The sequence below is a fragment of the Nothoprocta perdicaria genome, unplaced genomic scaffold (genome assembly GCF_003342845.1).
Source record: "Nothoprocta perdicaria isolate Ctin4 unplaced genomic scaffold, notPer1 scaffold_287, whole genome shotgun sequence".
Taxonomy (NCBI): domain Eukaryota; kingdom Metazoa; phylum Chordata; class Aves; order Tinamiformes; family Tinamidae; genus Nothoprocta; species Nothoprocta perdicaria.
Genome location: NW_020455518.1, coordinates 447,869 through 468,524, shown reverse-complemented (window position 1 = coordinate 468,524; position 20,656 = coordinate 447,869). Strand labels below are relative to the sequence as shown.

Below are 20,656 nucleotides of genomic sequence, written 5' to 3'. Positions count from 1 at the left end.
TACAAAATGTTTTGGGCAGCACTCAGTTTACTGCAGGTTGCCAAAATATTTCAACAAGACTAGGACTAGCTCCAAAAAAACACCCAATTTCATTGTGAAAAGTGGGTGGGGGAAGCTCCAGACAAGAGGTACCACTTAGGCAGAGTCTGTTCCAGAAACAGAACTGGTTTTAGAGCAGATGGTGTATAAAAACATCAAAACTCTAAAAGAAGAGTAGAAAAAAAGGCAAAAACTATGGGAGAAGACTTACACAGAGGGAAGTTTTCTACCATTGGAAAACAGGTTATTTATTAGAGAAGCACAACATGCTGATCCAACAAATAAAGTTTAAAACTAGCAGGAACAGATAATTTGCTTAACACAAACACTAAAGCAAATCAAGAGCAATAAATAAAATAACGTACAATTTGAATAAGTTAATTTCATTTGAGTATTTTTTTATGCAAATGCTCTGTCAACAAGAYAGTGCCTATTACCAGTGTAAATTAGCACTGTGGAGAAGCAGTCACTTGCTTGACCCATTTACAGATACTAAGATAAAATTACCAGAGCATTTGCTGAACCAATAAGTTTAAATTGGTGACAGCTGAAAATTATGAGGGGAGCACAAGAAAAAACACTTTCCATAGCCCACTTCCCTCCACTGCTGATCATGGGGGAACATGATTTTTTTCATCACTAAAAATATGGCAAGAGATGCAATTTAGAAAAAAAAATAGTGTCCAGCACAGTCTCTCTAAACTGAGCAGACCAGAACAAGCAACACCTATAAGCTCTTTCAAAGCTTTTCCTCTAAAGCCTCTTAGTTCACCATTTACAGCACCAAAGCACCCAGATCTGTTGATAAATGCTCTGTGATGGATATATTACTGCCCTAGCTTCACAGTCGAGACTTGTGTTCATACTTACATGGGCAATGTCCCCTTTTGTGCCAATGACTCTGTCCTGAGAGTGCTTGCTGAACTCCACATAGTGGTCATCAGGGAAGGAATGCCTGTAGATAAAGTTGGGGAGCAAGTCAAGGAACTGCAGATTGAAGCTCCTTGTGAAAATTAGATGTTGCAACATCATCTGCAGCAGAGGCTCCAATGACACAAGAAAAACCAACTCCCTGATAYCTAGGACAGACTTTTCTTCCCCACTGGCATATTCAGAAATGTATCACAGCCACATGGCCTTTACAGGCCAGTGAAAGGCCACGAGCAGCAAGATCACAARAGCTGTGACCAAGTTACTGCTGCAACAGGGTCTGCCACGGGTGCAGTGCTCTATTTGCTGGAGCAAACACAGTAATATGAAAAGGAAAAAACACACAGAGGTTTGAGGCACATTAATCTCTCTGGAACATAATATACATTGGGAAAGTTGYGTTATCCTCTCCTCTCGGAGCTTCTTCTTTGGGACTCTGCCTAACYGCAGCGCAGTGGGATCAGAGGGTACCTACTTCATATCAAAGACAGACTTCATTCCCCACAGCGCAGACAAAGGCTGGCTCCACGTAGCCGACGTTAGCAATAAAGATCCATCCTGGATTTCCAAATGGGAGTGGTGGGAAGGGCGAGAAAGCRACGACAGAGAAAACACAGGTTATCACCATATCTGTACATCTTAAGTTGGGCTTACAAGGTGATTTTGAGAACGACAGCAGATTTTGTGCTCGCTAGTCCTATGGGACTAGTCTGATTTTATATAAAATAGACAGGCAGACAGAAAAAACGTTACAGGTAGCAAAGAAAAGACTTATGGTCCTTCKATGGTTAATATGCTTATATGGTTAATAGCATATAGAAGCAAGATAATCCATGTTTAATATGCAATACCTTGTGAGTGGAGGTCACTATTATAAATCACATTACCTTTATTTCRTCCTAGAACCATCCACCCCACTGCCAAATTCCTTTTTACAACAAAGACTTGTGTTATAAACTCTGATATCTCCCCTAAATACATTGTCACTTGAAGCATTTCCCTCACATCCAGCCACATGTTTTTATTATTTATAAAAAGTGCACAGCTACCTTGCTTCTTTTCTATTTTATTGGGAAGAAAAGAAGAATTTCTAGAAACTGCAGAGGGGAAACATGTGACTACTATACTGCTCTCCCCTCTAGTACTTTTATGARAGGTATTTCAGGCCAGTCAACGTTTTGGATTTACGTATCCAAATGGATTTAAAATATATCAGGGTTTAGGCTTTGACGGTTTCCAAAACTCACAAAGTCTTCAGCTACTTACCCGAGATGGCTCAAGGTGCGTGATGGCCGAGTTATGGCAATTGTAACTGGCCTCCTCCTGTCCACTGAACACGTTGTAGAGCTTCAGCTGCCCTGTGCAAGTACCCAGCATTAAAAATCGTTCCCGGGCTGAAAACGCGCAGCACGTAAAGCCGCTTTCATCCTCATTCGCTTCCCGGAACACAGAAATTGGACGGAACCTRAAGAAAGAAGAAACACAAGAATGACCCAAAAGGCAAGAATAAGAAAAAGATGATGAACTGCTCGATGGTGATCTTAGGTCCAGCCTGTAAGTGTTACATAGCTAAAAGGAGTGATTTTCTTCATGGGAAAACTAGGTGTCAACTTTAAGTCAACTGCTTGAGTGCCTATATGGTGTTTGCTACGTTTCAAGGCTCGTCTTGCATGATTTAAGTACTTCTGTTACAGCACATGACTGCACTGAAGCACTTGGGAGTCCATCGTTGTAGATGGTCTGTGGGAAAATCTCTAATGCTGCCACTTGGAAAAATGCACAGCTGGCAAAAGACTTCTAACAGTCTTTTAAAGACATCAGATAAATAACCTGTCATCATGTTCAAGGTGAGGGTGGTTTTACTGCAAAAATTTTTTTCCTTTGTGTGTCATCTTTTTTCCCTCCAGGGTAATCCCAGCAAAAAAAAAGCCATGTAGAAAGATTAGCAGCGCTGCAGGCTGCTCTGCAAGGACAAGAATAGGGATCCTGTTGTCATCTGTTTGCCAGCAGGGCTGGGCCTGCCGGCCAACCAACCTCAAGGCCATGCTCTCTCTCTCCTGTACAATCCGCGCTGCGTACTCACCGTCCAAACGGGAACAAAGCCAGGGCTTTCCTTGACTAATGCCACTAAGAACTTGTTGTGACCCTGAAAACGCAGAAGGCAACTGCGTGTACTACGAACTTGCACCAAGGAGCAAGARAAACGGAAGAGCTTCCAAAACCACCTCTACCAAAGCTCTCCCAGTCGTCACGCTCAGGTGAGAACACTCATGAGTCCAGAGAGATGCCACYGTGGGCCTCCCCAGCCCGAATCCAGGCAAGGCTTTTTGGCTCAGGCAACACTTAGAGGGGAACCAAGAAACAACCTTCTCCCTTACCTGCTAAAGATAAGGTGTCTATCAAAGCAGCCACCATCCACCCCTCCGTACTTCGGGAAGGCCGCCCTGCGGGTCAGCCGTGAGGTAAAGTTAGTGGGCGCCTGGCGCCTCTGTTTTGGCTCAGGGCACTGGTGGGGCGTAAAGAGAGAGAAAGGGGGACAGGTGGCCACGGGGTTCTTGCAGCGGGCGTGCTGCTCCCTAAGGTACTCTGTGATTATACTGTCCAGCGTGGGCGGGGAAGGAAGGTGCCTGTCCAGCTGCTTTTTGATAGCCGGGCTCTGGCTGTAKGCGCCATGGTCCGATTTTTGCCGCAGCACCCGGATTTTGCGGCCGTTGCAGGGGGACGGCCGCTCACGCACGAAGCTGATCCTGCCGATGAGAGGGGAGCTGCCGGCGTAGGAAGGGCCCGGCAGAGCGAGCGGGCCCTGCGCCGCCGAGGGCCTGGCCTGCGCGTGGGCCGAGGCGGCGCCGGAGGCCACGGCCGCGTGGCTGTTGAGGCGGGCCGGGATGCCGTTGGCCATGCGCGGAGCGCGCGGCAGGGCCACCGGGGACGCAGCCGCCGCCGCCACCGGCGTGAAGGCGGACGAGTGCGACGCCGCCGTCATGGGCAGGTCGGCCTCTTTGGTGAGCACGGAGGCGGTTTCGCCCAGGCCCTTGGAGATGAGGTGGTTGCGGATGAGGAGCAGCAGCTCCTTCTCGGGAAAGGTGATCCTCGACTGCGCCACCACGTCGGCTTTCTGCAGCCGGGCCAGGGAGACGTCGGTGCCGATGAGCAAGGGCTTCCCCGAGACGCGCTCGATGAGCTCCGCCGCGTACTTGCAGAACTTGACRTGCTCGCTGCGCTTGTCCTGCAGCACGGGCTCCTTCATCAGCTGCTGAATTTGGCAGCTGCTGAAGAGGGGCAGCTTGCTGATGATCTGCCGCACGGTGCTGCTGCGCGAGAGCCCCACCAAGGCCTTGCAGGCCAACGCGCGGATCTGGTCCGCGTCCGTGATGGGCATCTTGATGGAGAGCAAGGAGAGCAGCACTTTGATGCCGTTGTTGGACTGCACCACATTCCACATCTTGGCCAGCGTGTGCTCGCTGCTCTTGGCCTGAGGAAGCTTTCGCCGAGGGGTCCCCGAGATGAACTTGCCGATGCTCGAGATGCGGTTATCGGGGCCGCACACGCAGTTGATGATGATCTGAAGGGCTGACTTCTGAATCTCCGCATCGTGGATGAAAAACTCACCCTCGGCCACTCCAAGGATGATGCTAATACCTAATGAGAGAGAAAAAAAAATACTTTAATACTCCAACTTACCCTACACAGTTCATGAGACAAGGGGAGTCTTCTGCAAATCTGAGGAAAATCTGTAATTCCCACTCATCCCGAGACCTTTTAAGTGATATTTTTCCTTCTAGCTAGCCCCAAAAGGCATTTTTCCATCTCCCAGCAAACATTTTCCTTCATTGATGCTCCTCTGCTTCATCATGAAGAAGCAGAGAAATGCATGAGCACATCTGTGATTCCTGTTACAGAAAGCARCTCTCTTGTATAAACATTAACAAGGTAGAAGCCAAGGGAAAGGAGACCTTGTTATGAAGGGAACAACCACAACAACAGAGGCACCACTTCCTAGCAAGACCTAGTATCAAAATGACTGTCTTCTACAATCTGAGAGATCCTATTATTTTTGCATCCATTTCGGATCAAAAACTTCCTCCAAGAAAGGAAAGGCTTCATGCAAAACAAATTGCCTCCCGTCTATATGGAGTACTCTCCATTTCCACCCTTCCCTGCCCTCTCCTTAAATAAGCCAGGCCCCATTTACTGTGTAGGACTTGGATCTGGTCCAGCCACATCTCATGCACTGGCATACTGAATCGGCAGGCAGTCAATTAAAGAATAACTCAAATACATAATAGTAATTATTCCTCTCCCGTATTCCCAAATGTCATATCCTCAGGAGAGCTGAATTTCWGGGAAGCTGAAGGGGCCTAACAGTCCCATTGCAAAAGGGGATTTGCCTGTATCTGTGTTTAATGAGGTCTTGGAAACGAAGCGAATCAAAGACCACACCTTCAAATACAAAAACCAGTGCCAATCATGACACCATTTTAAACCACAGTCTGCTCTGCTTTTCATTTGCATCTCTGACAGTAAGTCTGAATATACAAATTATTTTAGCCCTCTTCCCACTGTAGGTGAGAAGCAACCACCTGAAACAGTGTTTAGAAGAGGACCGCGACCGGCCACATGCAACTTACCCACGGTGGAAACGGTAGATCCAGCTTCATCCAACACATCCACAGGTTCTGCCAGCTGCAACTGGATTTTAGGAACCACAGTCAGGATGGCCAGCACATCCAAAGCGTATCTTACCGTGTCGTTCCTGGAAGATGACRACAAAAGAATTTCTTCAGCGTGTGTACGGCTAGAGACATTTCAGTGACCTAAAATAGTGTCCAATCTACCCTACTCCAGCAACAATAAGAGTAAATCAGTCGCGTGAGAAGTTTCTGAAGGTTCCCTTTGGTTTTGAAGTTTTCCATTCTAAAAGCAGGAATCCAGAGAGGAAAGACAGGAGGAACATAGGCTGACATACCAGCCACAGACCGAGGTGGCAAGGCCCTTTGGGGAGGAAGTTTAGGACAGGACCAAGGCAATGGCACAAACCCCACGCTCTGCAGAGGGAAAAGGAAGGTTTGGCTTAAGGTGGCAAGGTAGGAGTTAAGTCAGGCAGCAATTAGGAACCTGGGAACAAGAGAGGGGAGAACAGGAACTACCCAGGAGAGCGCAAYCTGAGAGGCAGGAGGAGGCAGGGGACTGCAGAAGCAAAACAGACTTCAAGAGCTTTCGAGGCCAGGAGCTCCTGCAGACAGCAGGGATGGGGAAGCACTAGCGACGAGCACGGAGCTCACAGCAGCTGCCTGCAGCAAACACTGACTCACCAGCGAGCGCATCTCCAGGGAGGCCTACACCTCCTCCCTTGGGTAGAGGTTCATTAGGTAAACAGAGGCAGGAACCTTGAAACCAGCCTCCCTTTGAACGGGGGACAGGGTCTCAATGTTCTCCTATCAGGGCTTGGGGTAGCACACACTCTTTCTAGTTAACAATACGGATGCTGAAGATTTGGGAGAGGGAAGGAAGGAAGCAAAGAGGTGCCATGGAGACATAACAGAACATCACGGGGCCTCCACAGCATGTCTGTGGCCAGGAGAGCAGGCAGGACAGAAAAGCAACATCCCAAGATGAACTTCTCTACAAATCCATGGCAGGTACTTCAACTAGGGACTCTGAAACCCCAAGAACGCAAGAGAAAAGACCTGCAATCCCTTTCTCTTCCCTCATATGCTGGCTTGTTGCCTACAAGTCCCTCACGCAGTTATATCTGCTCAGGAGACTTCAAATACCAACAAAAAGTCCTTCCTTGAGCCAGATAAGCTTGAGACATCCAAACTGACATTCCACCTCCCTCCAGAATGAAGATACATCTTGATTTCAAACCCTGCTTTAAAGGTTTTCTAGCCTCTGATGATAACACAATCAGTCCTTCAACAAAACGATCAACAAATTGAGAGAGAGAGGCAACAGCACAGAAGTGTGACAGGGAGAAAACCCAAGAGTCTTGATGTCCTGCCCAATAGCCACAACTTGTTGTCCTGAAGAAATGCATTGCTTCAGCAAGCAGCTCACCTTGCATAGTATGTCTTCCAGTTGCACGCTATCGAAATGAGCTGCAGCATGAGCTGCACGCAAGACAACTTGAGAAAGACCTCGGCGGGCTCCCAGTAGAGCTGTGCTGGCCCGTACTCGATGAGGAACTCCATCATCTCCACGATCTGCTCGTGGGTGTAAGAACAGGCCTGGAGGGGAACGAGTTAGAAAGATTAAAGGCTACAAACATGCAGTTTTAGCCCTCCACTGCTGGGAATTAGCAGCATCCACACCAAAAGAGAGAAGCTATTCTCTTTCTTGCAGATGAAATACTCACTTTGTGAGCTATTCTCCAGCTATGAAAAGAAAAAGAAGCAACTGCCRCTATCACAGGCAATAATAAGCTTAAGAATAAAATGCTTTAAGTTTCTTTGCTGCTAAAGAAAGGTTAAATGAATTTAGAGGAATTTTATTAAAATTCCAAGCTGCTTTTAAACTCCTAATCTAGTGGTTAATAGACTGTCATTCAGGAGACAACTCCGCTACAGAATTGAGAGAGGCTGCTAAACCACTGAGCTACAGAGCTCCTAAGTTGCAACCACAGAAAATACTAAGAAAAACGGTATTCCTAACAAGCTTGTCCTTCATCTCCAACTTAAAAATTCTGAAATCACACAAAACAACAACAGCTTTTCCATGTTACTTTTATTTACAGAAAACAAAGTGGTATTTTCACAGATGACAGAGGAACTTAGGTTTTATCATGTCAGGATTTCTGGAAAACCATCATAAGCAAAGCACAAATGATGTGCTCCCCAGGAACAAGCACCCAGAAAATAGTGTTTTAAAATCATTTTGTAGGGCGAAGGGAGGAAAATATAATGGCCAATAAGTGTCTCTCATCTCAAATAAATAAATAAATGGTGCCTTACAGACAAGTTTGTTTTGCCATTATCAAATGACAAACTCATAGTCAAGATTTTCCAGTCATACACTTATCTGCAATAGCAGAATACGTCCTTTTAGAGCTCAAAAGCATCTAAAAAAGTCCATGAGTATCAAAAATAACTTGGCTTTAATATCTTTAGCTCAAGTTTTTGAAATATAGTGGTAGAAGCACGGCAACAAAACAGGAACAATAATCAGATATAGTTTAGATGCACCTCAAAGGCTTTTCTATGCATTTTCAATGGCAGTGACAGCCCAAGGAGAGGAGAAAAAAGCAGAAGCAAATCCTATCAATAACACACGACCTAGTGATTCTGTTGGCTTCAGAGATTCACACATCCCTGCAACTCAGCATCACTGAAACAAGGACCACCACAATATTAAAAGTTTGCCAGGTGCTGCTCACCTTGTAGGGGGGCTGCGGGTGGACGAGAATGCCGCCCTCGGTGCGCTGAAGYGACTGCTTCACTTGCTCCAGCTTGATGGCCAGGTGAGCCTCGAAGTACCTGCGCAGGGCCATGCACGTGTGCTTCCCGGTCTGGCGGCTCGCAAAGATCTCGTCGTCGCTCAGCAGGGCTCCCTGGTCTTCCAGGTTTAAAATCTCGAGCGTGCTTATCTACAGAAAGGGGAGGGGGGGGGGGCACTTGAACTAGCACCAACCTCAGCTGTTGGGAGCACACCCAGCAGGACTGAGCACATGGAGCAGCTTTTGCACCAAAACTATATAATTAGGTTAATAGGATACATGACTAATGCAGTTCTGCTGCAGCACAGCACAAACATAGCTGTATTTCTTCTGGAACCTGGCTGGATGTGTTGGCATCCAAAAGGAGTGTGGCAACACCACACGTGCACGTGGAACGGGAATAAATGTGAACTACGTGCAGTAACTAACTGTAAAAGGTGYAAAACCTGACATTACAACAGCATGTAAGGAGGCTACAAGCCTTACCAGGTTCACCAGCCGACGGAGGCCATCGTGCCTGTCAAAGAGCTCCAGGACAGCACGGAAAGAGAAGCAAATGGAGAAGAACATGGTAGCATGGCAGCAGCCCGAGGCGTGGGAGCACTCCATGAGCCACAGCGTGTAGTTCACGACGTCCGAGAGCACGTTGTGGGGGTGCATGCACACCTAGGAAGCACAAGATGGGCGAGAAGGACGACAGATTGCAAAAGAGAAATCAGTTAGTCCATGGAAAATGAGGGTTCCCAAGCACACAGAGGACAAACGTGCCAAGTCTAGAGGGCAGTAACTGTTCTCCAAGACTTCCCGTCGACTCTGCAAATACAAGGTCTCATACATGGACTTGCTTTTTAGCTTAGAGGTGTTTATTCCCTGTTTGAATTGGGTAGGAAGCGTCAAGTCCCTCAAAACCATGGGAATCGCTACAGTTCTATTAAAAGAAAGTCTCTTACCCTCTCCATGGCATCTTGGTTGTAGGACAAATAATATAAACACATGGAGACTCCCGTGGCTGCCATAGAAGGACGGGGGATCTCGAGCAGTTTTTGCACCCCTCCGTGAGCAACGAACTCCGTCGCAAACTTGTTGTGCAGCAGCAGCGATGCCAAATGCTAAGGAAAGAGGTTAGATTGGATTTCTTCCAACTGTTGTCCACTTCCCCTCCCCTGCAGGAAAGTGGATGGCAGAAACCAGCAGCACCTCAAGAAAAGACCTAACAACCCTTTCTCTTCTGCCCATCACCTTCACATGTTGCAGATTTGGGGTAAGAATGGGTACAGTCACTCAATACGTAGCTCTTGCTTCATACCCGAGCCTAATGCTGCTGCATTTCAGGATCAGAGAGGGAGGTTATTTTGTGTTTTCATTTCTCAGCAGGGGACAAACTACAGATCACATCACATGAGCAATCACGTTTCCAACATCAAGCATGGATTTCACGCTGGAGCTTCTGAGAGGATGCTGCTTACGCTTCTCACCCCTTACAAAGGTGCCTTGAGATGACAGGCCAAAGAGTAACTTAGGAGTGCCACCTAAGGGCAGCAGAAACACGAGCATTTGGTAGAGAAAAGAGTTTTTACCATTTTCAGAAAGGTAGCTCGCACTTATCTTGCGATCACAGAATCTCAGAATGGTTGAGGTTGGAAGGGACCTCTAGAGATCATGTAGTCCAACCGCCTGCTCCAGCAGGGACACCCTGAGCATGGGCCACCTGGTCGCATCTAGGAGGGCTTGGAAGATCTTGACTGGATTATTTTTAAGACCCTTTTATTTCCCCTCTGTTTTTTTTAATATTCTAGAGTTAAAGAAAACAAAGACCCAAAGCATTCAAGTGGTGTCAAAGCCAAGTGCAGTCCCAGGACAGCCTGCAAGACGGACAGGCCTACGGGGTGACCGCTGGCCTTCGCCACGCGCAGCAGACACACGTTCAGTGTTTCACCGTGTTTAAAGCAAGTTTTTTTGCATGAAAGCAGGTTACCTTAAGGGCTTCAAACGTGAGYAGCACATCATTGGTTCGCTTCAGGTCGATGTAGTACATCATCAGCTCTCTCGACCCCAGTTGCATAAAGATGGGCAGCAGCTGGGAAGAAAAATCAAATTTAGGAGGCTAGCTGAGCATTTCATGGGAAAGTAGAGGTCTGCTTCTATTAGCAGATACCTGTTATGAGAGGTCAGTGGTAACCAGCTTCACCCATAGGAAGCCATAAAGGTTAACAGACCTCTTGCAATGCATCTGCTGACTGCAGCAGGGTGCAGCATAGCTGCCACATGCAAATCTTAAGACTCTCCTTCATGAGCAGCTATGGCAAATCCACACAGATCCCACCCTGGCAATAGCTTCCACCTTCCATCTGTGCAMAGACAACTACCAACAACGGGACAGAAAAAACAGGAGCAGGGCAAGAGACCAAAACCCTTGCATAATTCTTTGTGTAACAGCTTTATAGCATTAATTCCTACTTTTCTATCCTATTATTGCCGGCATACGAAGGGATCCAGTCAGCACGCAGGGTATTAAAGGATAATGTTTCCTCAGCTCTCGAAGCAGGGCACACAAGTGCACCGACACACACACACATAAACGTACAGCACAAAGCAAAACTGTTTGTGTTGCTTTGCTCCATCTCAATGCAATAAATGCAGCTGGAAAAAAAAAACAACGAAGCAGATACATAGGTGGGCTGCAAACCTATGCTAAATGGAGGCTTAGGGTAACATAATTTGATAGGGTTTGATTTTTTTGTCCACGTTCATAACAGTATCCAATGTACTCAGAAGTATCCAATGTAGACAATGTAGACATCAGAACTGCTGCTGAGGCTCTACACAGGTCAGTTCACTCAGGATTTGAGTTTCAGATTCCTCAGCAGTTTAATGCTGGAGTCTCTCAACTCTTYGAGTAACAAGGAAAGTGTCTGTATTTCAAATAAAGCAACTTGCCCTGTGTCACATAAGCACCACTTGGAAGAATAAAGAATCCAGGATTAAAACTTCCAGTGCCAGGCTTGGGCTACGAGACTACACACCTGCTAGGTTCCTGGCACCCCTATGACTTCAAGCAGTTTGAAACAACATCATCAAGCACTTAGGAAAGCCTAGTGATCTCCAAACGATAAAAGAGTTCTCCAGACTCTTCCTTACAATATCACTTGTAGCTTCACTAGAATAACTCAAACTCAAAGTGCTTCCTCCCACCTTCAAATGCTCACCTCTTGGTACTCCCCTAAGGGAGTCAGGTACTGAAGAATTAATCTCTGCTCTATGGCAGCAGTCAAAGGGTAAAGCGTATAGTTAGTGCCAATCACCCACGGGGACATTTCTGACCAGCTGCTGTTGGACAGTTCCACAAACATCCGCTCTGGTTCCGAAGCGGAGAAGCCCAGTTTTTGCTTGGCCTTCCGGAAGCCGTCTCTCTCATGCTGCTTCCCTGATTTGCTTTTTCTCAGGCCTCCATCATCCAGTTTCGTGGCAGAGTTCACTCTGCTACTGGTCTTGTGACCCGAATCGAGGTGAAAGGAGATCTCCATATCCCCAGCAACTTCCTCTTGCTCTCCGTCTACTGCCATCTCCCCGTAATCCATATCCACGGCCTCCTCATCCAGGGCCAGCAGCGGATCCGACGGCACTTTCCGAGGGCTGGGCCTCTTGCTTTCTTGTTTCGTGGTCATTTCAGTAACCTGCAACTCTCGCAGTCGTCGAAGCACCAAAGCCACCTGTTATACAAACAAGCAAGCGTGAACACCCAAGCGCACTGGCCGTATTCTTGCTCTTAACATAAACCTCCTCCTTAACATAAAACATCAATCATGCCGTGGTGCAGTAGTTGGCCTGGAGAAATAATGCTTAAATGACAAGATAACTCCAACCTTTTTTTGTTACAACTGCTTTTATTACAAATAAGTTACCTGCACGCATTCTCTYTCTGTCTGAGAAGTGGCAAGAAAGCCATCAAGAGCAGATCAGTCAGAATGGTGCCAAGAGGAGCAAACACCAAGTTGCACCATAATCCCATTATCCCAGTCTATCCCCCAAGTAATGTTCCCTTTGGGAGCGGTAGCTCTCAGGCTGCAGTCCTACAAAACCTCAGGGCTTCTTTTCTATTCTTAGAGGCTTTTCCTGTGCAAGAGTTGGATGAATTCATCCATGTTTCGAAGCTGTACAGCATCCAGAGATCCGTATTTGTCACCCCTACCTGCTTCCAAGTCATTCCAACTGCCTGTACATTAACTCATGAATTATGAGCTCCTCAATAACAACAAAAAGAGATACACCTATCTGTCCTCTAAAGAAAAAAAGCAGATCTATAGATCATTACCAATTGCGAGTTCTCATCCCTGTAATTTGCAGCAATGTCTTGGTTTTCCATAGCTCCCCCCAGGAGTCCTGTTGCGTAGGTCCTCAGGGGCTGATCAGCCTCGCGCGCCCACTTGAAGAGATTTTCAACTATGCCTTCCTAGAATGAGGAAAGGGAGAATAATTCCAACAGTTAGACTTGCTTTTTTCCTCCCCGGTGCAAATGAAAACATCTACTAGTAACAATTCTTCCTGTCTCAGCCTGATGACTGGCCTGGATTTCCTGCTGCTCAAGTTATGAATGAAAATATTAAACTACAGGGAAGCAAAACAACAAGCTGCAGGAAGCAAAACAACAAGCTGCATAAAACCATTCCCAGGCATTAGATATCCAGGATCAAGACTTGCACACCCGCAGAAAGCTTCCAGAGCAGTAATTCAACTTACTGCCTAGAAAGTGGCAAAAGACAAGTTTAAATTGGTTAACCAAACAAACACCACCAGAAAAAAAAGAAATTACTAAAGTGCCAGTTTCACTCAYGTAAACTGCCAGCAATTTAGCAGGTTGGAAAGGTCTGGTGTTGAATTTATACCAAGCAGAATCAAATTTGGCCAAGATTCTTGTAGTTCACTGGAAGCCTCAAAGCTTACCAGGGCCAAAGAGAGAAGCCACTTAAGCCAGCTGGCTGCTGCCTGAGGAACTATTTCCATTAATGACTACTCACGAACTCAAAGAGCAAGCATCAACATGGTCACAAATCCAGGATGGTTTCAGAAAAAGAGAAGCGTGTGGAAGTTTATCAGCTGCTACTAAATGAAAATCTTCACATTAAATATAGTTAATGCTTTTAGTAGTAATAAACGAGGCAGTATTTGAACACAGCCTGACACGCGTTTAACCAGGCCGCATAAGTGCGAATTAAAATTAAAACAGTGAACTAAAATACAATGGGAAAGACTGTAGCTTTCTTTTTTTTCCCCCCTAAATCATTATGGGACCTTGAAGCAGCATACAACATGTTATTGCATTAAAAGGAATCTTGCACATGATTTTGAATCGCTCTAGTTACAGCATGATAACAGATCAGCTAAAAGCAATGACCAGAAGGCATATATTTCTGTGAGAACTCTCAGCTCACAGATTCTTAAAGCACTGCCCATTATATATTCAAATCCATATTATTATTTAAGTGTTCTTAAATCATAAAAAAAAACAAAAAAAAAATCAATGAGATGGGTACATTGGCCACCAGAGAGACTCTTTATGAATAGAATAATACAGACTCTTTAAAACAGTGTGCTTGGTTAACTGTCCTGAAATCTCCTGCATACAAGTTATATCTAAATCCTCTCTAACCAGCAAACTATCATTTTTCTTGTAACTTTTAGGGATGAAAAATTAGTAAGTCTTAAAGTGCGGACAGGTTAAAAGCCTCAAATTCAATTCACAGAGGCAGCATATTACTCTCCCTTCTTATCATGTTCCCAGACCTCATATTCATAACTTTAAACCCATTTGATTTCTATAGAGAGCGTTATCTCATTTCCAAATTTAAGCTTCTCTTAATTTTATAGATCAGGAAATTGGGGCTCAGGGGTAGCATGAACTTTCTCCTCTTTTTCGAGCTCTCTACACAGTCCTTCAAAACACAGACTTGCAAAGACACCGRAGTCTGATTCTCCTGCCCGTCACAGTTCTAGATAAACCCCACAAAATATGTGGATTTTAGATTGCTCTAAGTATGACCTGCTGATCACTTAGCTCTAATAACRGTACCACTCTGCTGTGGCAGTAAATTACTGGCTGAGCCTGCTCCAGAGAGGCTTAACATTCTATATGGCCTGCTTCAGGTCTGTAAAACATCCATTCGAAGCATATTTCCCAAAATATTAAATTCCAGCTCCTCTGCTGCATAAATCAGTCTCCATTATAGAGAGATATAGGTCCTAGAAGTATGAACCACCCCAGATTTTGTGAGCTGAACAAGCTAAGGCTGAAGTAGCTACAAGAACATTAATAAGGCTGAATAGGCTGTTTGCCCAAGACAGAGTTTCAGTCTTTCTTTCTACTAACTTCTCCTGTTGGAGGAACTGTTGGGGCATGGAACACGCTAGGTTTATGAATCAAGCCTTAGGATAAAAAATACCTTTTCCTGAAAGACAACAGCAGTTTCCAGGCCTGGCATGATATCCAGAAGGAGGCGGCAGGCAGCGGTGTTTAGGGGAGGCTCTCTGCTTGTCATCACGTAAGCATTCACCAGCTAGAGAAGACCAAGAACAGCACTGGCGTGAACATCACCTCTGAGCAAAACCAGGGCAGTGAAATCCCACAGCAGCAAAAGAATAAAATGAAAGATATATGTAAACCTTGGATCTATAGGTAACCAGGGTGCTGCATTCTCCAACACTTCATAAGTTAAAGTAACTTTTCAGAGAAACAGAATTTCCTTCTAATCTGTTATTCAGATTTGTAAAGCGAAATGCATAAAAATACAATTCAAAAAGCATTCTGGCAGAATCCCTACAACAAGGTATGTCAATATTTGTAGGGAGATGAAGGTAACAAAAGCTCGAGCAATAAACTGATATTACAAGTGTAGCAAGGCAAGAGAAGAGCCAGACTTTTCCCTCCTAATCCTCTCCCTAAGCCTCCGAGAGTTACTACGCTCCTCTGCCCTTGTCCAGTATTTCCAAGTACTTAAGGGTAGACACTCTAGACACTGGAATTAGTGGTATTAATTCCTATTCTGAAAGTTAATTATTCTTTTAAATTTGTATTAGAGGAAGAGAAATTTCTTCAGAGTGACAAAACTGGAGAAGAACTGATTCGGTTATTACTATAAATATTCCAGCACTCCTGAACAGTTAATAAATCCCCCATTTCCTTGAGGCATTACAACAGTGGCAAACAAGTCACTATTAAACTCTATTTAAGGAAAACTGTTCTGGAAGAAATAGGCCCAACACGAGCAAAATGAAACAAGCACGAAGTGGACAGGAAGCACGAGAAAGTGGCAGGGAGTGTCAGGTGCAGCTCCCAGGGCAAACCTACCGCGTTCATGAAATCATCATTCTTGAAAAGTATCCTCAGCAAGTGCCCCAGCATGCACTCTGGGTCTGCTCGACCTGCAGAAGAAACAGGGAGGAAAATCAGCTGGATATCTCAGGATTTCAAGATTGATACTGAACAGCTACCCTCAAATCAGAAGGAAAACGCTCTCAGGAGAATTACAGAATAAATTGTTAAAATTAGTAACTGAGCTAATATTTCTTCTAGGAGGCATTACCTCTGTAAAACTGATGTCCTACTAGTCAAAGCAGAAGAGATCTTAATGGCCTAAGAGTGTCATTTCTACTGTCACTTCTATGGACAGTGAAGATAAGGATGGCAGACAAGCTGTTTCCAGGAATTTGGAAATAAATTATCTCAATATAGAAAATAAAATTAAAAAACAAACCAAGCAATCCCAAAGCAATACACTTGTCCAATTGCAAACTCAAAAGGCAATTCAAGATAATTTGAGACTGACTGCCCTCCCGGTGCAACTCGGACCCAGTACYTCCCTTCGATTGCAACTTGTTAACATAATCATACCCATATTTCATAAAATGCTGAAATGCTCTTTCAAAACTCTATCCAGGGCCTTGAAATGTTGAAAACAAAACTTCAAAACTKCCAGGTATCATGATGACACAGTTCCCCAGTTTGAAAGCAATACCAGACCTTGTTAAGCAGCACACCATGTTCAAGCTAAATATTGCTTATTATTAAATGTGAGTTATCAGGTACCAGTTGGGGCTGCCAAACACATTCACCAAATCTCACCTGGATGTCGGTCATCAAAGGGGTCYGGATCTCCTTTGCGGTACTCTTCAGTCTCCTTCTCAATCAGCTCAGACATTCTATGGAAAAAAAAAAAAAATAAGGACAGAAAATAAACAGAATCCATACTCAGGCTGCTCCTAGAAGGCAGTTCCTCACAATTTGTTAATAAAACAGCTCATCACCTCTCACTTAAACTGTATTTAGTGCTACCAAAGGATTTCAGGCTGTCTGCTAGAGGAGAATGAGGGCAAAAATGAGAGACTTACCTCTAATATCTCATTTCAACCCACCCCAAACACACTGGGCCCTTATCAAGGTCCCAGTGCAGCATAAGAGCACTGCTCAGGAGGAGGCTGCCTGCCAAAACTCCAAGAAGCAGTGAACAGAGCAAATTCTCCTCCTCAGAAACAGGCAATTTTATCTCACTTCAGTTGGTTCTAAAGAGAACCAGAGCAAAGCTTATCCTGGCAGAAATCTCTCGCTGCCTGAGCAAGCTCTCCTGAGATATAATGCAGGTGGGCATTACCTTTCCTTTGCTCCCTGAGAGTCCTAGTGGCATCCAGCAACATCCTGCCAGAAACTCCCCATATCGCACCTCTTTATTTCTTACTTTGTTCTACTTGTATCTCTTCAGCTCCATCCGAGCTCAATTATCTTTTTTACCAAGTGTGTCAGCTATTGTAGCAACCAGAAGGAGAAACTCAGCTGGCTACCCATGCACAGACCTTCAAAGGGCTACAGAGGAGCATTTAATGTAGCAGCAAAAGATCAGATGCAGTTTTAAAGTTGCATCTTCCCCCAAACTGAGAAAGAGCCTAAGAAGATACAAGAAATCCTGTGCTCAATTTACTTGGATCAAGTAACGCAGGAATGAATCATTTCTACTTAAAAGAAATGAACAGGTCAAACAATAAGTATTCCCATAGAGGTGCACTGTTTTTCTTCAAGAAGTTTCCCAGCAGAAACACATAATGTTGGAGGTGAAAAAGAGTGAGCATTAAAAAGCATTACCAAATTCATCTTTTTTCCCTTGGGATAAAACCTCATTCCCTCTCTTCTACTGAAGTCTACAATGGGGTGCAGAACCTAATGCCAGCATCCATGGCTAGGGAATTGACTTAGTACTGSGCATGGAAAACTGCAGGAAGGCTGCAGGAATTCCTGGGAAACTGTCTTTCACATGCAGATTTCCCCTTGCAGGATTCCTGCTCCACTCCAGTTGCTTTCCAACAAACTTCCCTGTGCTGCCAGGACTGATTAGAGGCAAAACCACGTGCTCAGGTTTGCCTTTGTGAGCGACACCGACCCGGCAGCGTGCCAAGGGATGATGCTGTAAGGCCTGCCTGGATTGCAGCAACAGCAAATTGTCTTCTTGGGAACGAAGTGGGAAATTGGGSGCCTTGCTGCCCTCTCACAATTAACTCTCAGTAAACTGTTGATCCTGCGGGGTTCAATTATTTCCTTGCAGTAACCCTGAATCTGAAGAGAGGCAAATGGGGCCTCTTGCTAACAGGTGGCTCAGCTTGAGCTCTCACAGATTGCTGGCAAAAAAAGCCAGTTCCTTAACCACTCCACCGCCAGCTCCTCCATAGAAACTAATTTCTACCCCTCCCTCCATAGAAACTAATAGCTCGAGGGGTGCCTGCCAACAGGCAGCTGGGACAAACAGGGGGCTGAGAAGTTGAACCACGGAGTTATCAGGTGTTTTGAGGTGCTAATTGGCATTTTGGAGGCTCGCCAGGGCAAGGCTCCTCTCTCCAGCCTGGTTAGGTAGGCAGCCAAACACAGCAGTGTGGGGCTGCCCCTGGGACAAGGACAGGGGCTCAATGAGATGGGCACGTGAATCGCTGACCGCGGGTTTTCTGAGACACAATCATTGGACCAGCATTACAATAGAAAGAAAAAAAAACATCACCTCAGCTTTAAAACTGACATTCGAAATGGGAGGAGATGAAACTTTTTTTTATATTATCCTTTTCTTTTTTAAAGCATGCAAAGGCGGCTTCAARAAGGAGTGTCTCGTACAGAGACACTGTCGGATGAATCTCTCTCTAGAGGGTCTCTCTGTTCCTCACTGAAGGGAGAGAAAAACTGAAGAGCTAACAAAGCTCAATCTGTTTTCATAACAGTTACATGCTCTGCGGAAAGGGCTTTAACAAAAAAAAAAAGCAGCAAGTCACAGAAGTAGTTAATATTTATTCAGGTTTTGCCACTTCCTTAGTATTATGTTGGTTCCCTCATCATTCAGATTTTTGTGTGTGTGCAAAATCTRAAGTTTTGTGTGGCTGAAGGTGGTGGTGGTGTCTTTCACTCTTCTTTTTGTCTTATTTCTTGCCCCTCTCTTTCCAAATGCCTTTGCAGGTCATTTGCAAAAAGGTTAGAGCCCCATTTTCTCTTGCTACAAACTGAGCTCACCCTGAGGGTGAGGAAAGAAGGGGCAGGGGGCTACACACAAGCATCTCAGCTGTGCTACATCCCCACTGATCCAGATAGTGTAACTTAAGACAGCCCAAATATTGGCTCTCCAGAGCCCTGGAAGGACACGGTTCCCAGGAAYTGCCAGCAGGTTGCAACACAAGGTGCACTTAGACTACAAACTAATGCTCTGGGAGGATCATTTCAATCTATATTATCTGTTTTTTTCCAAGAACAATATTATGCATTGCTCATTTGCTGACCCCGTTTTTCTTACACTGATACCTTCTGACAGTCCAGAAAACTAAGCTAAAGGGTAATTAACCCAGAAAACGAGTTTCTTTGGAGCTGACAATTCACCCGTGGCCCCTCAGCCACCAGGTGGTTGCTGCTGTGTAATTACTGCTGAAGCGCTCGCTGCTGCGCACTCACGTATCGCATCCAACAGACTTCCCTCCGCACGGGGAAGCGCTCTCRCTCGGCCCAGAGGGCACAAGGAAGCAGAAAGAGGCCCCTTGCCAACAAGTGTGAGCAGAGCTTGCTCTGTGCCAAGCCCCAGAGGTGCAGCAGTGGCTCTAAGGGGTGACTCTACCCCAGCCCACGAGCCACCGACGGCTGGAGTCACTGCGCGCTCGGAGCATCTCATCCGAGACCAAACATTAAACTAGTTGTGAAATCCCGTGCTCCAGGCTTGCCCTGACACCTGAAAGGATGCAAATCCAGCACCTCCCAGAGCCAGCAAACCCCTCTGCTCTCTACTCTAAGTAAACCTCCACTAAAGCCAAAATTCCCAAGCTTTCCTCATCCGTAACAACCTACCCGCTGCACAGAACTCTCGGAGAGCCGCAGGAGGGTGGTCTGACTCATKTAGGCACAAATAATGTAGGGAACTGAAAGAGCTGAGGAACAGCAAGTGCCAGAACGCTACACACAAGAAAATACATCTTTAATTTTAAATTCAGATTTCTTTACATTGCTTAGACCACAGTAAATTTCTGGCACTCGTGACTGCARTAAAAAGTCTGGAAGCAGCACATATGATTCTTCCAAGGCACAAAGCAGACAACAAATACACAAAGATACAAGAAACACGCCTCGTTTTTCAGGAAACCTGCTCGTTTTTAAGGGATTAGGATTGGTATTTTCGCTGCTCATCTCCCTCATTTTTTAAAAGGGTGGTAAAAACAGCAAAAAAAAAGGCAAAAAAAGTGTTACCAACTAGGTGAGACTGGGCACAGATGTGTGCAAAGCAGCTCTGCTTGTCTTGTGCTGTTCCCATCKAGGGCCAGTTCAGGAACAGAGCCTCCGAGWTCAGGAACTGAGRTGCCTCATGCAACAACACAGAGAACTGCCTTACACAAACCTGGGCCATTCCTGCTATACCAGCAAACATTTTAAATCCTTCCTCCTGTGGCCTGCCTTGAGGTAGGAGGAGGAACTGGGGGGAACAATTGATTTTGTGTGGAATTATTATAAGATTACCATAAAAACAAGAATATTACCGGTTAACCCAAGAGAGGCTTGCCTCAGAAAACCACACACACAACTGATATTCTGACTGTTCTTCCTGTAGTAGAGGATGTACTATCAATAATGCTGCTACTGTCAGCTGCAAATCTCCTAAAAAGTAACTTACTGGCCCAGGGGATATTTTCCTCACAAATACAACACATAACTATGTCTGTCCATCACTGAAAGAGAATTTTAGCAGCTCCATATAGGCA

The 20,656-nt window shown here is 45.4% G+C and overlaps 1 protein-coding gene across 1 annotated transcript in view; it reads right to left on the bottom strand.

Annotated features, from left to right (window-relative positions):
* The window catches only part of DCAF1 (DDB1 and CUL4 associated factor 1), a 37,239-nt gene that overhangs the window by 15,996 nt on the left and 587 nt on the right, over positions 1 to 20,656 (bottom strand). Inside the window, exons 2-16 of the mRNA XM_026041502.1 lie at positions 16,518 to 16,594; positions 15,744 to 15,817; positions 14,839 to 14,952; positions 12,714 to 12,851; positions 11,608 to 12,111; positions 10,377 to 10,478; positions 9,352 to 9,510; positions 8,888 to 9,067; positions 8,342 to 8,551; positions 7,027 to 7,196; positions 5,598 to 5,722; positions 3,348 to 4,608; positions 2,236 to 2,434; positions 1,445 to 1,527; positions 910 to 994 (exon numbers count right to left, since the gene is read on the bottom strand). Coding sequence (XP_025897287.1) covers positions 910 to 994; positions 1,445 to 1,527; positions 2,236 to 2,434; positions 3,348 to 4,608; positions 5,598 to 5,722; positions 7,027 to 7,196; positions 8,342 to 8,551; positions 8,888 to 9,067; positions 9,352 to 9,510; positions 10,377 to 10,478; positions 11,608 to 12,111; positions 12,714 to 12,851; positions 14,839 to 14,952; positions 15,744 to 15,817; positions 16,518 to 16,594 — 3,481 coding nt within the window. The remainder of the gene's footprint in view (positions 1 to 909; positions 995 to 1,444; positions 1,528 to 2,235; positions 2,435 to 3,347; positions 4,609 to 5,597; positions 5,723 to 7,026; positions 7,197 to 8,341; positions 8,552 to 8,887; positions 9,068 to 9,351; positions 9,511 to 10,376; positions 10,479 to 11,607; positions 12,112 to 12,713; positions 12,852 to 14,838; positions 14,953 to 15,743; positions 15,818 to 16,517; positions 16,595 to 20,656) is intronic.